The sequence below is a fragment of the Melospiza georgiana genome, chromosome 3 (assembly GCF_028018845.1).
Source record: "Melospiza georgiana isolate bMelGeo1 chromosome 3, bMelGeo1.pri, whole genome shotgun sequence".
NCBI classification, from domain to species: Eukaryota; Metazoa; Chordata; class Aves; order Passeriformes; family Passerellidae; genus Melospiza; species Melospiza georgiana.
In genome coordinates, this window is record NC_080432.1 from 63749635 (window position 1) to 63770779 (window position 21145).

A 21145-nucleotide genomic window follows, 5' to 3' on the forward strand; every position below is an offset into this window, starting at 1 on the left:
TATCAATATACCAACGGTCAAAAGTAAAAACTACTGGTTGCAAACGCGAACTCCCTTTTTAGAAGTTTTTCAGTAGTGAAGCAGGTTAAAAAACAATCTTCAAAGCACAGATTAAAGTTGTGTCCTAGCATGCAGGGAGCAAAGCACAAGCAATACATCCTGTGTTAGTGTTCCTGCATACAAACCATTTACTAAAGCCACAATCCGTTCTGATACGGAAGTGAAATTCTGGTCAAACAGCTATTAACTGCTTCGAGAAATGAAAAGAAATAAAAGGCCCTTTGAAGATCAAATGCCCTTCGAGAGCCTGCTTGCTTTTACAAAAGTGACCTTACAGCACAACAGAGTCAACCTTACACTTTCTGTTAACAAACTACTGCTCTGGCAGCACTAGAGAAATTACAACCAAATCCCTCACTTTACTGAGTATTTTCAACCTTGCGTGCACACACGCTCCGCTGCCTGCCAGCCGAATACGGGTCCTGCTCACCAACTCACGTGAACAAACTTCTGAAATTTCTTTTGATTTATGGCAAATATGAGGTAATTGTTTACTTAGTGACCTGACAAACTTCATTCAAAAACAAGCACAAAAAAAATAAAGGTACTTTTTAGAAGTCTCATATAAAATATACGCCAGGTCTGAACACTTCATGGGTTCAGTCAGAGCTGCTTATCTCGTATTCTAGATGCCCCCTTCTCTCAGTGGAGCAATTCCCATCACTTTCTCATCATCTCTTTTATTTTGCATCTGGGACCTCTTCTCAGTCTGCCCTCATAAAACAAAATACACTCAAAATTTTTCCCAGCAGGACCATGAGGCAATCATCCAAGAAAAGCCACCCAGTCGTTTAGAAGTGGAGTCTTAAATAGCTTTCGGTTCCACATTTTGAAGAGAGATTCTAGCTGCACCTGCCCAAAGACTCTGGCACCAATGACTACAGGCTACAAGAAGCATAAACAAAACTTACCTATATCCCACACAATCAGTACCCAGATGGGAAATTAAAGCCTTTTCCTGTTAATTACTATAAGCTCTCACAGATTTAACCCCCCAATAAACTTGGCAAGGCAGTGCTGCACCTCAGCTTTTGTGCTGCCCTCCTCCTCCCCGTCCCCACCTGCGGCTCCTGGCCCCGGCGGGACGGGAGCAGCTGGACAGAGCCGCATGGAGCGGGGCTGGCACTTGGCAGCCACCGCCAGGGTTAAAGAGAAAGCGAGTCACCTTTCCTCGGCTGGCTCCGGTAGGTCCAGGTCTCGTCGTCCTCGTCTACCTGCTGCACGCACATGGAGGAGAGCTCCCCATCGCTGCGAAACAATCTCTTTGTCTGCCTTGACAAGGACGAGAAATTTATCCAGCTGACAGCGCGCGAGAGGGAGCCTGGGTTTTGTTTGAGTTTGAAAGATCTCGAAACACACTCCTTTTTCATTTTCTTTCACGCCAGCCACTGGCGTCGGTTCCAAAGAGACCTCTGAAATTGTTCCCGTCCCCTTTTCTCAGGTTTTCGCGGGAGGCTGAACAAACTCACTCCGACTTCAGTCCAGGTTTCTCCTCGCTGCCTTTAGAGCAGCACCCGTATGGAGGTAGGTGGCTGTGCCAGCGCAGCTCCCCCGAAGCTGTTTTGATACAGCACTTAGGGAGCTGCCAAAGAAAACAAAGGGGAGAAAAGCAGCAGAAAGTGGCACCTTGCAGCAGCTCAGCCGAGCATGCAAGGGCTGAGCGGAGCACAGCACCGAGGCAAGTGTTTTCCCCATTCTCCACTCAACAGCACAAACTGTAGCTCCACTCTTCTCCCTGGCATCGCTGCCCAGGAGCGTGCAGGCAATTCCGTGCCCTCTTCTGGCTCATCAGGAGCAGCCCAGGAGGAGGAAGAGCAGGCCGGGATCACGCCTTGGCACGGCTCTGCTCACGAGGGACAATAAAGCGGCCGCACTTCTGCCGCCTCATTCCGGCTGCCCGGCTCTCTCTCAGAAAAGCCTGGTGCAGGAGCTCCAGGAAGGCTCTTCTAACAATAAAACCGACTGCGTGGCTATCGCTTAGGATTAGAGTGAAATATGATAGGCTCGCTCTGCTAAAAGCAAAACTCCTCCTTTCCTCAGCCAGCTCAGCGGCAGCACAAACTTCTGAACTCTGCGTGCAGAAATAGGAAAGCACTTGCGCACCTCTGTGGACTTGGGGAGGGGGGAAATAAAATCCTGGAGCTTTTCCACACGAAAAGCATCCTGAACAGCGTGCTGAAAACATTAGTGCCCCCGTAATTGGTGGTACATTTGAAAAGAAACGAAATAAAAGTGCATAGATATAAACAAAATCTGAGCAGATATTTAGTGATCGGGCTCTCACTGGGGTCACTACAGCTCATAAAACAGGTTTTGCTCCCAGCTGTTAGATTCTGCTGCCTTCTCTTTAAACTAGCAGCTAGGGAAAGCACTCCACAGTGTGAAAGTTTTAAAAAGTCAGGCACTACTGAAAGCTGCAGTGCTTGTCCTGCATGCCAATACCAATGCTGCTCCCAGAAGGGAATAAGCCTGCAAGATGGAGGGGCAAAGGGAGCATTTTAAAGCAGACAGGAGTTGGTTATACCAAGGCACCCCAATACCCAAGGGTTTTGCTGGAAAAAAACCAAAAAACAAAACACCCACACAAGCTTCTATCTTGCAGCAAAAAAAAAAAAAAAAAAAAAAAAAAAAAAAAAAAAAAAAAAATAGTTGGATGTGAGAAATAGCCACTAAGGTCAGCTCAGTGAATCCTCAAGGAGATGGTGGTAGAGAGGAGTCTGGAGGAGAAGGGGGCGCGAAGAGGAAAAAGAACACAAAACCAAAGCCTTTATCTGAAGAACAAACATTAATGCCTTAACGTCCTAACGGCTGCAGATGATGTTATCGAAAGCACAACGATCGTAAGGAAAGAAGGGTGAAGTGTTCGGGCTCCCAGGCTGCCAGTCAGATTTACACTATTGCAGAACATGCCCCAACCCCTTGGCAGATGCTACCGCAGCCCTCTGGATTCTGCTGCACAGCCTCTTCAAAACCATTAAAAACAAAGGCTCTGGCTTTTTCTGAAACTTATGGCTCTCTGACTCATAATAAGAGGATAAGGTTTAACCCACTGACTGGGAGGCAAAAAGCTAAGTACTGTATCAGATTACCCTATGAATCAAGCAGGCACACCAAAGCGACCTTTGGCTCCCACTAACACAGCACAATGGGTCGGCCAACTGTCTTCTGTAAATAATTTAATAGGCTGCATTTAAACTGACCTCACTCCAACAAGGTAATGCATATGTACATACACAGGTCTCCCGCCACTTCCCAAAGCCAGTGGTGCTGTAGCGGGGCTGTGGAGGGAGGGAGTGCCAAGCTGAGTGTGTGCTAAGTGAGTGTGAGTGGGAGCTAACACACTGCCAACACTCGCTTTTCTCACTGTGTCATCAAGCGCTTCTATTTGGGGCTTTTTTGTCTTTGTTCACAGACACCACTCCCCATCCCGGATGAGACAAGAGACCTGCCTAGGGTTGGGAGCTTTCCTTTGTTTTTCTTCCTTTTGCTTACAAGAGGACTTGAGAATGTGGAGTGAGGTACCCCTAGAGACCCAAGCACTGAAATATCCCTTTTGGAGCAGTTCATGTACAAATAGGCAGGGTTTTATATAAAAATAAAAAACCGTGCTTAAAGTGAACTTAGTTCTTTTGACAGAAAACAAACATTTGGAATTGCCAGTACTGAAAAGTACAGAGAACTGTAACCTACCACAGCTATTACTGACTAAATTATACAGAGCCAGATGTATAAAAACCCTGGTAGGAACTGCAGAATCACAGTCATCTCCGTTCTCCTGTACTACTTAAAAACAGAAGATCAGAGGAACCAGCAAGAAGGAAACCCTTTCAGGTTAACCCAAAATGCCAGGGTAAATCCCAGAGGCCTGCCCAGAGTCTAGGCAGCAATTTAATTTCAGGAATTTTCCTGACCTGTCTGTACCTCTGCCTTTTTAACACGGCGCTGAGTCACAACTTGGTGATGCAAGAGCAAAAGCACCGTGACTGACCATAACATTTCCATTGTTACTGTAAACAGAGTAGTGCAATGCTTTGCTCAGGGTTTGGTATCATTCGATTTCATTGCAGGAAAAGATCCATTGCTATACACTTCAACACTGTCACCACCACAGAATGCTTCTTGTTTCTAGGTGACAAGCTTAATATCAGCATACATCGTTATACATGTGGATCAAAAATAAATTTCCCAAGATCAAGAGAAAACAGCAATTACCATTTGATAAACAATACATGTTGAGTAACTGTTGCAAGTTAAGCCATTCTTTAATCACTAGCCAAATACAAGGCCACGGAGTGGGAAATCCGTCCAGAGGAGGGCAGCAAGGCTGGTGGGGGGCTTGGGACACAAGCCCTGTGAGGAACGACTGAGGGAGCTGGGGGTGTTTAGCCTGCAGAAAAGCAGATTCAGAGGTGACCTTATCACTCTCTATAACTCCCTGAAAGGCGGCTGTAGCCAGGTGGGGTTGGTCTCTTTCTCCAGGCAGCAGATGACAGAACCAGAGGACACAGTCTCAAGCTGCGCCAAGGGATATATAGGTTGGATATTAGGAAAAAGTTTTTCACAGAAAAAGTGATAACATACTGGAATTATCTGCCCGGGGAGGTGGTGGAGTCATCATCCCTGGATGTGTTTGGAAACAAGACTGGGTGTGGCACTCAGGGCCAGTGTTTAGTTGAGCTGTTAGGGCATGGGTTGGGCTTGCTGATCTTTAAGGTCTCTTCCAACCCGGTGATTCTGTGACATTTTATCATCTGAAACACTGTAGAGGCTTAAATTTAATTATGTGAAACACTCTATAAAGCCATATGAAAGAGACAAGTACATTTCTAATAAGCTAAGCCAACTTTCCAATCTATTTTCTCCCTTATGAAGACATCATACAAGTATATAGGCTTCATATTTTCCAGGTTATGTATGTAAAGGTTAAGGCATTATTTTTTGGTACATTTTTAAAATACAAATCCATCTCAGTAAAAAACATGAAGGAATCACAGAAGAAGAAACATAGGGCTTGAAGTAGAAAGCTAAACTGGTTCGTTCCCCTGCTCTTTTTTATTTATTTCTTTTTAGATGTGAACGAGACCACAGTCTCACATACCATCAGGATTTTTACCATGCATCACAATCTGATGGTCTAAGAATTCTCTAGAAGTTGTTAAGCAAACACATGTACACGGTTCACAGCCACTGTGTTCTCCTAATGCCAGGAAAAACAGCCAAAAAAGTTTCACAGAAAAGGTTTCGGTTCAGTGTAAAAAACCAACAAAGCAGAAAGACAAAAACCCCAAAATGCCACAGACATGCTCCATTTTTGGCTTTTGGCATAATTCCTATGTTAATTGAATTCCTACATTTCCTAATCTATCATTCCTCATGACTCAAGAGACAGTAACATGGATGATTCACAATTACAGCTTGCTGGGATAGCTCATGCTCCAACAGCTGAGAGGACACCTCTCTCTCAGGCTTCTGGGTGTTTTCCTTCAGGTGATAACAACTCATCATCAGCCAGTCATAAAGCCATTTGGATTAAGCAGCGGCAAAAAGCCATTGAAAACACCTTCCCTGCAGTCTCATCCCATCCTTACAAAGATCTTGCTGCAGCCAGCCAAAGGAGAGGGGTCTGCCAGCAGCCTCCTGAAAATGCCTCCTCCCCAGAAACCACCCCAACACCACCAGATCAGCTACATATGGTCACCTCCCCAGTGCCCTCATCATCTCCGGGCAGATGTGTGGGAATTTCAGTCAGTTTAGAAACCTTGTCAACCTGACCTCCATTGGAGGTCTTTATCTAAAATGTGCCTTTTCTTCTACAGGTACCCTGTGAAATGCTCACACAGCAAACCCACAAAGTAAGCCATATTCCTGCATGATTTTTTACAGCAAAGCAGCCACGGAGAGCATTCTGGTGTAAGAGGGCCTCAAACTTCCAGTTAAGGTTGTGTCCCTTTTTATGTGCAGGGCACATAAGTGAGAAACTTTTTCCCTCCCAGTGTGAAGGAACCTGCAAGGGGGGAAAATAGTAAAGAAATAAAGGAACAAAAATGAAGTTACTTGCCCAAGATCACAGAATGGATAAGCAGCAAAGCTAAGAAAAGAAAGTAGGTCTCCTGGCTACCAGCCTTGCGACCTACTTAAGTAGGCCCTGTCTCACACAAAAGTAATGCCTATTAATTGTTTCTATCACAACCCTTACAGAACCTTTGAATGCCCTAATTATAAAGAAAAACTTCCTTTCTGTTTGTACCCTTTTGGATTTGTGAGTTGGTTTTGTTTTTTTTGTTTTTTTTTTCAATTTAAAAAGAAATACACCATATCCAAACTAAAGGAGGAGGGAGTTTTATACTGTAGAGCTGCTTTGAAGCAGTCCATCCGCATTTCCAACTTTATTAGATCCACAAGGAAAACAAAAGAAAAACAAATCAGACTGCAGACAACTGCTTTATCCTGCAGAGAATAAAACAGCTTTTGGACAGGTCAGTGAGATGTACCAGCAACCAGTGTCTCTTCCTCCTTTCAGCTTCTGTATTCCAGAAGGATTCACTGCATCAAGGCAGTGTTTTGTCTGATTCAACAGCTGCACTTGCTTTGATAGGGAAATTCTGTATAAACAAGGGTACAGTTTCTATAAAGTGCTAGGCTAACCTGGAGCTGGTTCTCCCTTCAACACCAGCTGTATGTAGGGATAATGATGGCTCTTACTGAGAGAGAGAGAGAGAGAGAGAGAAATCGAGCAAGGAACACGAACAGTACAAGCTGGTTGTTAACCAAAAAGATATCTGTAAGAGGGGTGGACCCAATGTCAGAATTGCCCAGAAAAAAAAATACTGTTCTTCTCTAAAATACTTTGATGCCAAAAGAGCAGGCAAGTTAACTGTGCATAGAGACACCCACCTGCTTCTGCCGTATACAAATGCATTCACAAGCTTTTGGCTTTCTTCATCAGCATAATTCCAGAACTGATGCAAACCCCAGATTTCATAGCAAATGTGCTTGCAAGTATGCAAGGAGTAGGGCAGTTACTGATGGCAGGAGCAGTTTCAGGTGCTGAGCTCTGCTGGGTGAGAGTGTGATGGATAGATACCCTCAAGGCATTTAAAGACCTGGCGGTGTGACACCTGGGGACATGGTTCAGTGGTGGACGTGGCAGTGCTGGGCCAACAGTTGGACTCAATGATCTTAGAGCTCCTTTCCCGCTTTAACAATTCCATGATATTGTGAGGGATATAGGAGGAGAGGGCTTGATCTGCGTTAAGTTTCAGCCTTGCCTACACGCGGACGAGCTTTTCCTTCGTGAGGTTTGAGCTGTCGTACAGCTTAAGGGGACGAGCAACGGGGCTTTGGTGGCTTCGGGCAATGCGCAAACATTTGGCTACCTCACGGGCAGCCCTCCCGCCCAGCAGCCGGGACCGAGCCCGGCCGAGGCGGGCAGCGAGTGCCGGCAGGTGGCAGCAGGGATCCAGCCGGGATCCAGCCGGGATCCAGCCGGGATCCGCGCTCCCGCCGCCCGAGGGACCTCAGCAGCCACACAGTCACGGTGACACACGGTAGTGACTTGTCTTTCAGCAGTGAGCTGTTATTATCTCTGCTTGAAACGCAATTAACAATTTTAGTGTTTTTTCATTGGGGCATGACAAGTCACTAATTGAGACAGCTCTGCTAAAAGCTCCCTCTCTAACTGTAGTCATACCTCGATTCCTACACACATTCTCCTAGGTTGTGGGGCTCTTGCTTTCAAAACCCCCTAACTATAGGGTCACCTCTTTTCCAGAGCTGAGGCTTGGCCAGGGAGGTGCTCTGCTCACAACTGTTAGCCAACACATCCCAAGTGCTGATAGACTGGGAAGATTAACTATCTTAGTATGGAATTTTTGCGGACAGAGTAAGTTTTCTGTCTGAAGGGAGGATTGTGGGTTTTTCCCCACAGGCACTCAGCTGTTCGCTGAATCACCAGAAGTTATCAACAGCAGTTCTGATCAACACTTACAGAGTCACTCACAGAGTCTGGAGAGGTGCTGAGCAGCATTCAGCATCTCGGCGCTCCTCTGCCCCACTCTGCAGGGAGCCCGACTCCAGCAGCAGGCAGCACCCGCTCCAAGCCGCCGGCACAGCTGGCACGAAGGATGCTCTGAATGAAAGCACCCCGTGCCTCACAGGGCGACTCCAACCTCCCAGGAAAGCTGTGTGCTTTTGTAGTATCCTGGATGCACAGGTACTCCTGGCTCTGGAATGCTCCACAAGGAACATAAAGAGTTTATACAAGTTTACCTTGCACTGCTTCTATCTAAATTGTAAGATCAGTTTAGTCTCTCCTGCTACTTGATTCAGCGTATTCTGTGTTCATACTAAGAAGGGGCTCAAAACACCTTTAATAACTGACTGCACAGAAACTTTGCAATACACAAGTTACATTAGAAATTTAGAAATAGGAGAAGCAGAATCATCCAGGTTTCCTGTGGAAATGCTGACGACCGTATTGAAAGTAACTGGAAGCCAGTTGAAAACAAACTGTATAAAAAAATGAGTTAACATGTAATTGAAGATCATTCTGCCAGCAGGAAAGTACCCTAAGACAACTAAATAAATGTCTGTTTCCCACTTCTCTGATTAAGAGGATACAAGGGAAACTGCAGAAGGGATAAGGCTGTTTGCTTTGAGGTGGAAGCCCTCTGCTGGTTAACATAAACTAATTAGCACACTAATCTAAATGTTTTTGTAGATAAGAGAACCACAAAAAACAAGAAAAGAGACAGTGGCTAAAGAAAAAGCAGAGAAGAACCAACAGCATCTCAGAAATCCTTATTCTTAATTTTTTAAACTTTTTTCCTGTTTGTATTTACATACCCTTTGAATTACAAAATAATAAACCTTACCAGGTCTTTGCAATAATAAAATGCTAAAAAGGAACTTTAGAGCCCTGTGAGACACTTGGGCAGACCTGGCCATTCCAATACTGAAAACACAGCTCACGAGTGTTATAAACAGAGTGTTTGATATATGAACCACAGAAAAGTATTTCTTCCTACAGATCCAAATGCTGCATGTGCACATCTTTTTGTCTCTTTAAAACACATTTCAAAATTACTTCACAGTCAAACCAGCAAAATTATTTACCTTACTGAAACTGTATGTAAGTCTCTTCTAGGAACCAATCTAAGCATGTGCAATTACTGTAAACCATGCATAAATACTGAGCTTCAGAAGACAGAACAAAGGGCTCACGTTAGCATGTGTGTGCACAGGTACAGGACTGCAGCCCTGCTTTTTCAGTTTATTGCTGTGTTTACATGCCAGCCAAGCCTGGCACCTGGTAAGTACAAAGGAGTGTGTTGCAACTCTAGACAAAATTTGTAAATGAAGCTCAGCCCCACCACACCTGGAAGAATGCTGCAATCTCCTCTCTTCCTGACAACAGGCCCTAGGTTAAAAGAAACTCATTTCTGGGTGGAGGATGAGCACAAGGAATGTTGCTGACACACAGAGGGTGAGGAGAAAAACACTGAATTTGTGTCTTAGTTACTGTCCTACATAGTTATATTGAATCCCACTTAAAATAGCTCCATTAAAAGCTTGATGAAAATGCCAGAGAAAACAAAACTTCTAAAATAATGAACATATGGCCTATGTGTGTGCTCTCTCTGTATGGAGTGCCTGTGCATGTGCTCGCTCCATATGTACACATCCACATATTCAGCAGGAGCACTGTGACCAACAAGAAAAATTTTCTCTCTCCCTGCAATTTCTCCTTCTGTCATATATAGGTCTGAAATCCACTTTGATTTTTATTGTGGCTTTTTGTTTTTTGGTTTTTTTTTTTTTTTTTTAATCTGAAACACAAATATTTTCCTCTACCAACAGAAGTTCCTAGGTAAAAAACCCCCTGAGAATACAGAAGAATAGTATGCAGGGTCAATCCTGCAGACACTATGACCCCCCCTAAATAAAACATTTGAGACACAGGAAGTGTTCACCTTCATCAGCTGTGAAAATAAGGTGAGAACAGGAGGTAAAATTTAAGTCCAAGTTGTCCTCAGTAGAAGAGAAGGCAGGATAAATAAGAACATTCACACAAGCAGCAGGAATAATCTGATGCTACCTCTCAACCACTGGCATGTGAAATAATCAGCCTCAACAAAACAGTTGCTTAGTCATAGTTAAAAAACCCAAGAGTATCAATTCTTAAATCACAGCACAGAGAAATTAAATCAAGGGTTTGCAATCTTCTGTAATTTGCACCACATCATCTTGTTTATGTATCTAAAGAAAGCTCATCTTCTGGCACTCACTGAAATACAGGGTGGGAAGGGTAGAAAGTGAAAGAGAAGTCACATACTATTGAAATTACAGGTGTAAAAAATGTTTGTTCATCAGATACTAATCTGTTGGGAGCCCAGTGGATGTCTCCCACAATAGTAACACCCAAACCCACTTCTCCCAAGCAGGAGAGTTTAGAAAGCAGACTCACTGCCTTCTCACAGCCAATGCCAACCACCAATCACTATTTCAGGTGGTTTCATCAGGGCAAAAAAGATTAACACCTTGATAGTCATGGTTAAATGAAGTCATCCAGACATTTCACTATTAGCCAGCGGACTAAATTACAGGCCTAATCTTCACTTAGTGCTTTTGCCTGCCCACAAGACAGTCTGCTTGGATTACCCTGCCAGCCTGAAAGCATCTCTAATATACTCATCACCCAGGTTCTTCAACATCTTCCTTTTCAGATGTTTGGAAACCAAGCATCAATCCTGATGTATCCTTCAGCTTGACTTCTCCTATGGCCAAGGCCAAAATATTGCTCCAGTCCACACCATGGTTTTTTTCATCTTTTGGCACAACTGCCAGCTCACATGCTAAATCCTGTATTTCATGAGGTCTGTTACCTTCTCCTTGTCAGAAACAAGGAACGTGGCTACAGCTGGATGCCCAAGCTTCCACACTTACACCAAAAGAAGTGGAGCATCAGATGTGCAGGAGAACATGCCCAGGTCCCAGGGCAGCCCAGCACCACAGCAATAAAAAGTCTTTACATCTTTCAGAAGGTGATTGGTAAGAAAAAGAAGGACCCAAAATGGAAGCCAACCCCTTTCTTACTGTATTTTCTGTGTAAGTAAAGGCCACTAAAGATAACAGGATATGTCATATCAATTTAAATGAAACACCTCCCCCAAAAGAAAATATTCAACTCTATACTGTAAAAGATAGATTTTTATTGTAATGAAATCAAAATTAAGATTTAACTGTTGTGTTTTTCATGTAATTCTGCCTGTAAAGTCAAGCCAAAATCAGTTCTCCCTAACGAGAACACTACATCACTAAATGCTAATGGCAAACAAATTACATTGTGAAGTAAGAGATAGTATTATTTCACTTGCAATAGACATTCCTTATTTACAGGCATCTGGCAAATTGCCTGCAATAGCAAGAGATGCCATGTAGATATTCCTAAAGAAATAAGAATACAGACACATGGGATTAGATACAAAATAAATTTATGCAGAAATACTTATTATCTAATCATGTACTCTATCCATCACATACCACATTCTTGTTGTGCAACCAAGTTTATTCACCCAGGGGAATCCACCAAAAATGAGAATGCTTCATATGTATTTATTCATCAAATACAAATAACAATGGTTTCTAGATGGGAACTACCACCTTCTTTTGATTCACATGCCTCCCATGCTACAGCTGTTCTAAACGCATCAAGCTGACAAGATTATCAGGATTGCTTAGAGAGCCAATATTCCTCTGGAGTGTTTTTTTTCCCCCCAACATAGTGAAGTGGAAAATATGCTGGCTCTCTCAGCCAGCTCTGGCATAGAGATAATGCCATGCTCTGTGGTTAACTGCTGGCTCTTCTTCCTCCAAGGCACTGTGAGTCATCTCTGCTTTCCACACTGGTATCTTCCAAACAATTCTGGGTAAAACTCTGCTAGTTCATTCTCACCAAAGACATTGTATGAGAGCACAATTACACAGAAGGGATCACATATTAAACAAGTTTTTTTTAAAGCATTCCATTAAAAAAATGTGCAAGGCAAATATTGCAGTAACTATTAATCAAGTCTAAAATTAAATTAAAACTAGCTTCATGAAAGATGCCTGGCCATTTTCTGGCATTTGAGGCTTTCCCTTCAAGCACAAGCGCAGTCACAGCAGGATTTGCTACTCCCATCCAATGGCACCTTTTCCCAAGCTTAGACAAACAGATGTGAGGAGACGCTTTCAATCCCTACTTGCAGACAGTATTGTTTTTTCATTATGACAAAGTGTTGCTGAGCATGGCAGTAGAAACCACCCACTTTCAGGAACTCCCAGTGTAGTTAATATTCCTCTGCTTAACAAAAGATGCCTTGGTCTGAGGCTGTTGCTACAGGCTGTTGTTACAGCACTGACCTTAATTTATGAAGGGCTGCTCTGGTTACAGGATCCTGAGTTATTCTGCTTAGTTTAGGGCCAGCAAAATGCAGCAGATTGACAGCTCTAAACATCACTCAGGAGGGGAATGAACAAATAAATAATATCACCTACTGGCTAAAATATTTGATACCTGCCAGCACCCTTCAGCAATGGTTAAAAGACATCTTAAAATTCAGATTTTCAACTTAGTATCCTACATGTTTTGTCTTAAAAGAAAAAAAAAAAAAAAGCGTGCCACTTTTTAGACACCTAATAAAGAAACTAAATGACAATGCAGTTCCTTAATGGCTCCCAAATTCTGGGTGCTCTGGGGGTCACTGTGAGAATCTCAAAAAAAAAACCCTTACAACATTCACCAGGAGAGTGCTTGCAGCCCACCCTCCTAGGTATCAATGGGATCTGCCCTGAGGTGAGGGCATTACCTTTTCTCTTGCTCTCAAGTAAAGCCAGGAAAGCAAGCTCCTGTCCTTCCCTTCCCACCCTCTGTGTGCACCTCACCTGGGCTCATCCTGCGCTGTGACACTGCAACCCCGGCCACCCAGAAATGCTGGGATTTCATCTAAAATGAAATCCCGCATTCTGGGAGCAGCCAGCCAGCTCATGGTCCCAAACCAGATCCAGTCCCTGCAGCCAGCCAGCTCATGGTCCCAAACCAGATCCAGTCCCTGCAGCCAGCCAGCTCATGGTCCCAAACCTGCTGTGTCAGCACAGCCAAGGACGCCCAAACCTGAAGGAGAAGGGTGGACATGAGCACTGAAAGAACAGGAGCTCCTTCTAGGCAGGTTAAGCTGCTGTAGCCCCAAGGAAACAACTGTCCAGGAGTTCTGTAAACTCTCCTTTATGTTCTCTGGTGAACAGGGTATTAATAAGGAAAAGAAGAAGGTCTGAGCATAGTAGTTCCCTGGATGTCTATTCAGCTTGTAATTCAAATTAAAAAATACAGAAAACCAAACCAAATACCACTTTGATTTTCAAACAGAACGCTTATTTTGGGGGAAAATCTGTTTGGAATGGTGTTTCTTGGGTGTGGGGTTTCTTTTTTAAAAGTGCTTTATTTTCACTGTGTGTGGGAAAATGATGCCTGAAGTCTTTGGCAGTTTTCAACATGGGAAAAAATAAAAAATTCTCCATAGGGGTGAGGTCAGGGTTGAGCAAAGAGAGCACTCAAAACATTCATGTGAATTGTATCACCAAAATAGACTCAAAACACTTCATAAAAATGTGTGGAAAATTCATTGAGATGGCAGAAAAGAAATATGGCATCCAGGATCTCCAGAATGTCATTACTGGATGCAGACTTTCTTTGTTTTTTAGGTTTGGCAATCAGTTTTGCTATGTTGGAAGTTCCCTCCTAAGTGAAGAATTATATCCAAAAGCATCTCAGCAACCAGCCAAGACAGAGATCAAGAGAGGGAAACATTATTATGTTCTCCCCAGTTCAGGGAAGGATGAAGCCAAGGTAAATAATTTGAGAGCCGTCTTCCGAAGTAAACTTTTCTTTTGGTTCATGAGTTATTTCTACATTGTCAGCCAACTATAAACATAACAAATTGTTAGCCCATTGAAATTAAGTGGAAGTGTATTTCCACCTTAATTCCAGAGAAACTTGTTTCCCTTACAAATTGTTTAACTCCAGGCCTCCTTGACAATGCTGTTGTCTGCTACTTGGCTTTCAGCACTGATTTTGCTTTGATTTTTCATGGAAACCTTAAGCCTCAGACTGTACTATTGAAAGCCAGTGCAACAAGACAGGGCAGAAATACATTTCTGTGCTAGAGTGGTAAGCAGTGAGAGAAAAAAACAAGAAGACAAGTCAGTCATGTGAGTGAGGGTAGGACAGGCATCCCTGGCATTCCAGCCCCGATGGAAAAGAGATGTCACTGCCTTGCAGCTGAGGTGCTCACACAAGCTCACTCCTGAACCAAAGCACACAACATGCACATGCCCCCACTCAGAAAAACAGCTCAAGATGAACCCTAAAATACCCTCCCTGCTTTCAGCAGCAGGTCCACTGATCTTTTCTAGACACTCATCTTTTAGGCACTACCAGCTAGTTTGAAGCTTAGAGAGAGCTGTTGCATTTGCATGTCTTCACTGAGGTTCATCTGCAGTTGTCCTACAGGTTCTGCCTGTAAAACTGGGTCTGCCGTCTCCTTGCAGGGAGGCTGGCCTCCTCCTACCTTCCCTTCCCATCCCACAGCTTCTCATAATGACTGCTTTCTTCTCCACTCATGGACACTGTTAGTCAGAGCCACAAACTGACACATGAGAAAATATCTTTACCTTCATCAAACACTCTCTCCAATATCACTCCCTCTCCTTATGCAGCTTCCTGGGATAGTACAAGTGGGAAACTAAGCCAAGGAAGGCAAGATAGCACAGAGAACCACAGAGCTGCTGTGCATGCAGGGTGTGGGGGAGCAGCATCCATGTGCACCCTTCCCTCAATGCCTTTCACAGCGCTGCCACTTCCTGCAAAATTCAGGGTGAATCACATTTGTGCTCCTTCTTCCCACATCCCAGTTCTTGGGAGTCACGTATCTGGGCAAGAGTCACGTCTTTTATCTTCAAAGGAAAGTGAAAATTTCTAAATTGAATTTGAGGGATGCAGAAATTCACACAACCTGAACATGATAAACATTCAAATCCCAAGAGGTATTAAAAACACTTTTTGCTTCCATATTTCACAATTTTTTGGGGGGTAAGCTTGAGATCTTGAGTACTTTGCTTAAACCCAGTTCTACAGGTGGGAAAGTCTTAGCCAGATTCTCTGCAGTGGAAGGAGTTAGACTGCAGGAATGCAGCTAGAGCAGGATAAGGGATGCTTTTCTGGGGAGGGTGCTGAATGCTTGCATGCAATGATTTTAATTCCTGTCAAGGTAATGCCTCATCAGGGTGGATGCAAGATGAAAATACAGGCTTTTCATTATTGGATAATTGGATGCACACCCTTAGCAGTGAAAGTAGTTTGTTAAGTAGTTAATTCATCTCCAAGTAGTGAGAACAAGCATGCTAACAAAAATACTGCAAGGTCCCAAGGGTTAGAAAAGAAGCAAGAACTGAAGCAGCAGCTGTATGAAAGTAAGAAATCTTGCCATATGGCTGAAAAGGGTTTAGCCAATACAAACCAATAACATACTCTCTTTCCAAAACAAAAACAACAAAAAAAAAACCAAAAAAAAACCAAAACAAAACAAAACAACAAAAAAAAAAAAAAACCAAAAAAACCAAAAAACAACAACAAAAAAAAAAACAAAGCCAAAAATTAGCACAAATGGTTAAAATTATTTCACTCAATAATTAGTGAAACTTAAAATCTTATCCTACAATGCTTCTTTTACTCAGAGAGTTTACTGAAAATCTGATCTCAATTTTTAAAAAATTTAATCATTGAATACACTCAGATTTTATTCAGACTTTAAAAAAACCTCAAACTTTAAAAAGCTCTCATTCTGCAAAGAGCATTCCTAAGTTGGGGCTTTTTTAAGCACAAAGTAAGCAACATCTGAGATAACCAGAGTGGGACTGTCTCTAGCAAGTCCACCCCCTCCCTTTCTTTACCAGCTGTGTATAAAATCTCTTTCTCAATCTCACTAAACTGGGTGTGTATAAAGGCAAGCAGGCAGCTCTGGATGGATGCCTCCACCTAGCTATCAATTACTGTCACAAGATTTGTACTTCATCTATTTTCTGCCTCTCCCATTTTGTTTTCCCTGCATCAGCAGTAAATTTAGGACAAATCCACAAGACCAAAAACTCAATCACTGCCTCCTATTCAAGCCAATTCACCAATAAACGAGCTTACCAGTTTTTATATTGCATGATGTGAAAGATTAAACTGCAAGGTCCTATAGAAAAAAATCCTGATTATATTTCTTTATTTTCTTTTAAGAGACAGGTCACTACTGAATTAACAGGTCATCTTTCAAAAAAAGCTGCTTTGTTCTCAGAAAAAGCAAGAAGTGACTAAATTCAGCATTTGACACTTTGTATCTAAAGATGAAACATGCCTACAAATTTTGTCAAGTGACCACTGTTCGCTATACACTGACATTTTCTTTTCTCCCTTCTTTGAGAAAATTAAGCCAGTATATTTAGGGGTGAGAAAGAAGCAACATTAATGACTGACTATATAAATCAGGGCACACTGCAAATGTTTTAATTTACATTTAATAAACTCAGCCATTAATTGAGAGGTTTGCCTTGAAAACAAGAGGTGTAGCCCAGATAACTTTTCTGTTGTGATCAAATGAACAGACAGCTGGCAAGAGATAAGTAGTGCAGAAGAGTCAGTTACTCAAAACAAATCATAATTCCTTTAAACCAAAATAATGTTTTGGAATTAGAACCCAGCAATAGTTTAGAGTATTTACCAAAAAAAAAATCCCATGCTTATGCTATGCAAAGAAGATGATGATGAGAGTGCTGGACAACATAGGAGTCTGCTAATAAAGATTTGAAACAAAAAAAGAAAATCAGCAGAACGAGAGTTGGTGTTTCCATCAGAAGGATGAAGATGAACCCCTGCCCCCATGAAAGATGAGACAATTTGGGGACAGAAGAGAGAAGTATTTCCTTCACCCACATAAGGCATCTGACCTAAAGCTTCCTTGTCTTCAAAGATCTTACAGGTTTGGGGCATTTGAACATGGGTTGGGTTTGTTTTGTGGTTTTTAATTTTTTTTTCTGTTTTGGGTAGGGTTTTTTATGTTGTCATTTTGTTCTTGGTGTGGGGTTTTTGAGAACTCAGCACAGCCTTCATATGACAAAAAATTAAAAACTTCTTCCATTTTATTGCTCCCTTTCAGTGCTCTGAAACACAAATCATGGCTAAAGAAACAGCAGTTACACTCTACTGTCAATCTGTTGGTCCACAGCTGAAGCGGTCTGCTACCATCTCCACTGTTTCTATATTACTGCTTAATTTCCTCTTCTCAACTTATGGCATTTCTGAATCATCAACACAAATGACCAAAATAGGGTCCTGGTCTTGGGAATTGGGAAGTTCTCAGGAAACCTGGGGGTAGTATTAAGGAACAGGAACTTTGGCAAACAAGAGAAAAGACATACAAGGAAAAATAAACTCCATTTAGGAGGATTATATAGTCAAACTGAAAAACGATTTTTTGATCTGATGTATAGCTTGCTGGCCCTTTGTTAAAGCAGACACACATATGTTGAATGTCTATTTAAAAGCAGAATACTTCACTAAAGTATACTGAAGCTAAAAAAAATATTTGTAATGGAGACCATAAAAGGGAGAAAACTGTGGAATGTGTTACTTTCATCTAGCAAAGCTGTTCCCTAGCAATCAGCAGTTTCAAGCAGTCTATATCAATCCTGCTCTTAGACACAATAGAGTCTAGTCTGAAATACAAGCCTAAACTAAGGCAAACCATTAGAAAATTCTCCAGAGATTTCTTTTTCTTTTTTTTTTTTTTCAGATTTTTTTTCAGATACCAGTGGCAGGAAATCCTGATGGCAAAAAGCATAATGAGTTCAAAGCTCTGACTTTTTAGCAAGAGGATGGAATGAAAACATCTCCCTACACTTTGCACTTTAAAAAAAGAAAAATAGAAAGAAAGAAATTAGATAAAAGGAAAACATTGACAGAGGTCTTCATCATAGTAAAAATAGGTCTGGAAACAATTAGCAACTGCAAAATGGAAGAGGAAGAGCAATAAAAATTTTAAAAAACCTTAAAACACTAAGTAGTAAAGTATTCCATTTTTATGAGTAAAACATCCTAAAAATTGCAGGCATGTAACTTAAAGTTTGATACATGCTTCCACAGAATTTAATGCTGTTCAAAATAAAACCAACCTCATTAGTTATCGACATTCCAGGGCCATAAACCTGCACAGCAAGTCATCAAAGCAAAACATCTGTGCACTGTCCACACATGCAGCGCGTGCTTATGAAACAGAAAGAATGATGTCATTTCAGCCTGGTTTTTATTATATCCCATTTGCTGAATTCTCAGCAGTATGGCCCTGCCTCAGAAGCAGCCCAGTGTTGCTTTGCCAGCACTCGGGGCTCATTTACAGTGGAAGATGCTTGCAGCATCCCATGGTCCAAGGGCTCCCTGTCACGAGCTAAGGAGGATGCTGCATGGTTTAATTTACCTGCCACAGCTGCCAGCAAGCCCTTGCCTATAAATGAACCTGAAGTGATACAGATTTTGTCAGCATTCTCCTTGTGCCATCAGTGCAGCCAGCAGCCTGCTCCCCGAACACAGCCGGCCTCCAGCAAAAGGGCTCAAGTCCACACAAAGCAACACAAACACAATGCTGAAACCAAGTTTCTCGAGGAGATAAAATCTGCTCTCCAGCAAAGAGCCAATGCAACCAAAGCTGAAATTCTCAGACATCTACTGTCCCCAAGGCTGACATGTCTTGAGCCCACTTGATGCAGCAAGGAGGGAACACAACATGCAAGAGGAAATGTCAGAGGCCAAACACATCATGGCTTTTCCAAGGCAACTGCCCTCTGTCCATCAGCCTTCATCCTTCAAGCTGTCCCCCTCAAAAACTTCACTTGCACCATCTCCTCACCACTTGTTCAGAAATTCTCCCAAACAAGTGCCCATTTATCCACCTGCCAGTTGTTTCTTGAACCCAGCCGTTCCCTCCATTCTCCCACCGCTGTTCCCTGTCACCTGTTACTTCTCCTGAAGATGATCACTCATGTAATCAACACATTTTCTACAGAGACCATAAACAGAAGAATTACTCTTGCAACCTGCAGAAACACTAGAAAGCATGGCTAGGCTAACACAGCACTGTGCTGCATGTTTCTTCCCCTTTGGGGGAAGCTAATGTAAATAAAATGAACAGATTTCTGGTACTAGGGCTTGGAATATTCCTAGAAACTGTCTACCAGACTAGCTGCCTTTTTTTTTTTAAATATACCATTCTAAAGAGAAAGACAGAGTTGTTGAGCAGAGCATATAGTTTTATAAACTTGGCAATTCATTTCTTGTTTTTACTGATTTGAGAAGGACTAGCACACTTTAATGAGGGCTTTGTAAATGTGGACCCTTGGCAGTTCTGTGTAAGGATACAGAGTACATGTGTTTCTCTCAGACCAGTTCCAGGAGATGGTGGAAAAAAGCCATACCCCTCGATTCAAATGAAATCACTCCTGTGTCTCTTCCAAAAATTACAATAGCACCATATACAAAACTCATCAGTAACTGGAGAATCTTGGACTTCATTATTTAAACCTGGATTTGATGCAATATGAATGCTTTTTCAAAAACAACTTTTCACATAAAGGCGTTAATATAAACTCAATCATATGTTTTGGGTTTTTGGTTTTTTTTTACACATACCAACACTTTCTTGTAATGCTCTTGGACTGTGTAATATTGGCCTTACACACTGCATGTAAAAATATTCTGTTCTCTTACCAAATAATGGGCTTGAGGAACCCCAGGGGTTTTAAATCTGGACAGGCTGTAGTGGAAACGCAGGATCTGCTCGTGGACTCTGAAAGGGAAGCAATTCCCTCTCCTAGGGCTGTGGAGGCAAGCCTCCCCACAGGATGCTCCACTTGGCTGCCTCTCCAGCCAGTCACTGCAGGCACACTGCCTTCTTTCCATCCCTGTCATCTCTTCTGGCCCTTACCTGCTCTGATATCAGGGTTACTAAGGCAGCAAATGCTTACAGTACCTGGACAAACTGCACAACAATTCCCTCTACCCACACATTCGTCCAAACTTTCACGAGTGTTGTACTAGTCCTGAAGGGAACACAAATTTTTAAAATTCCCAAATGTATCAATTTCCTGCTTTAAAACAGTCTTTGCATATAAGGTGATCTAAGCCAGCTAAATCCACAGTCTAGTGCTTGAAAACCTGGCTGGATAACTGAGAGAAGTATTTCATTTTGAGACCCTAAGGTAAACCCCAGAACTCAGGTTTATTCCAAATAAAAACATCAAGTGAAAGAGTGACTAGCAACAGATAAGGGTGTTAAAATGGAACAACTTTACTAATATAAATTAAACCGCTTTGACTGCCACTGAGAAAAAAAAATTCTATGAACACCTTACCATTCCTATACTTGATGATAAGTTCTTTAACATTCTAAAATTATATGAAAGCATGACACATGACTTCATTAAAAGCTTTTGATGTTCTATAAAACACATATAAGCACACATTCACCAAAAAAAAAAAAAATTTAGGTGCAAGAATGGAGTGCGTTCAGTCAGCATCTTCTCTCTGCAGGAAATTACTCCCATCAGACATCTGCTTATATCTATTTATACATATACACAGTTTCCATTCCTTTTAAATATTCCAGACTATTTAAATCTACCCAATAGTTGAAGTCCCAAATACAAAGCAGCTAGCAAAAAGGTCATCCAAAAAGAGATGCTGCTCCTGGAACATATGAAATATTAAATCCCATTTAAAAGGCATTCTTAGTTATACTTCAGTTTATAAGTCTCCCCCATCTGGAGTCAGGCAGTATGGGAATACTGACACTCATTTGATTGTATTCTACATCTGAATTTTGATGTCTTCCAGGTAAAGGTTCAGTTCACTAGTATTGCTTTAAAAAAAAGGAGTTGAGAGTCTTTTTGCCTTTTTTTAATATTTACTTTGTAAAGTGGTTCACTGATTTAGGTTTACTCAGCAGCATTCTCTGTT

At 42.1% G+C, this 21145-nt stretch overlaps 1 protein-coding gene across 8 annotated transcripts in view; it reads right to left on the bottom strand.

Moving 5' to 3' along the window:
• The window catches only part of NHSL1 (NHS like 1), a 178305-nt gene that overhangs the window by 102750 nt on the left and 54410 nt on the right, over positions 1 to 21145 (bottom strand). Inside the window, exon 1 of one of the 8 annotated variants that reach the window (XM_058019670.1) lies at positions 1226 to 1736. The exons of 6 other annotated variants lie outside the window; for them this stretch is intronic. In XM_058019670.1, coding sequence (XP_057875653.1) covers positions 1226 to 1430 — 205 coding nt within the window. In that variant the 5' untranslated portion in view covers positions 1431 to 1736. Of the gene's footprint in view, positions 1 to 1225; positions 1737 to 21145 lie in introns of those variants that run through there. One more of the 8 variants, XM_058019671.1, reaches the window with a different exon arrangement.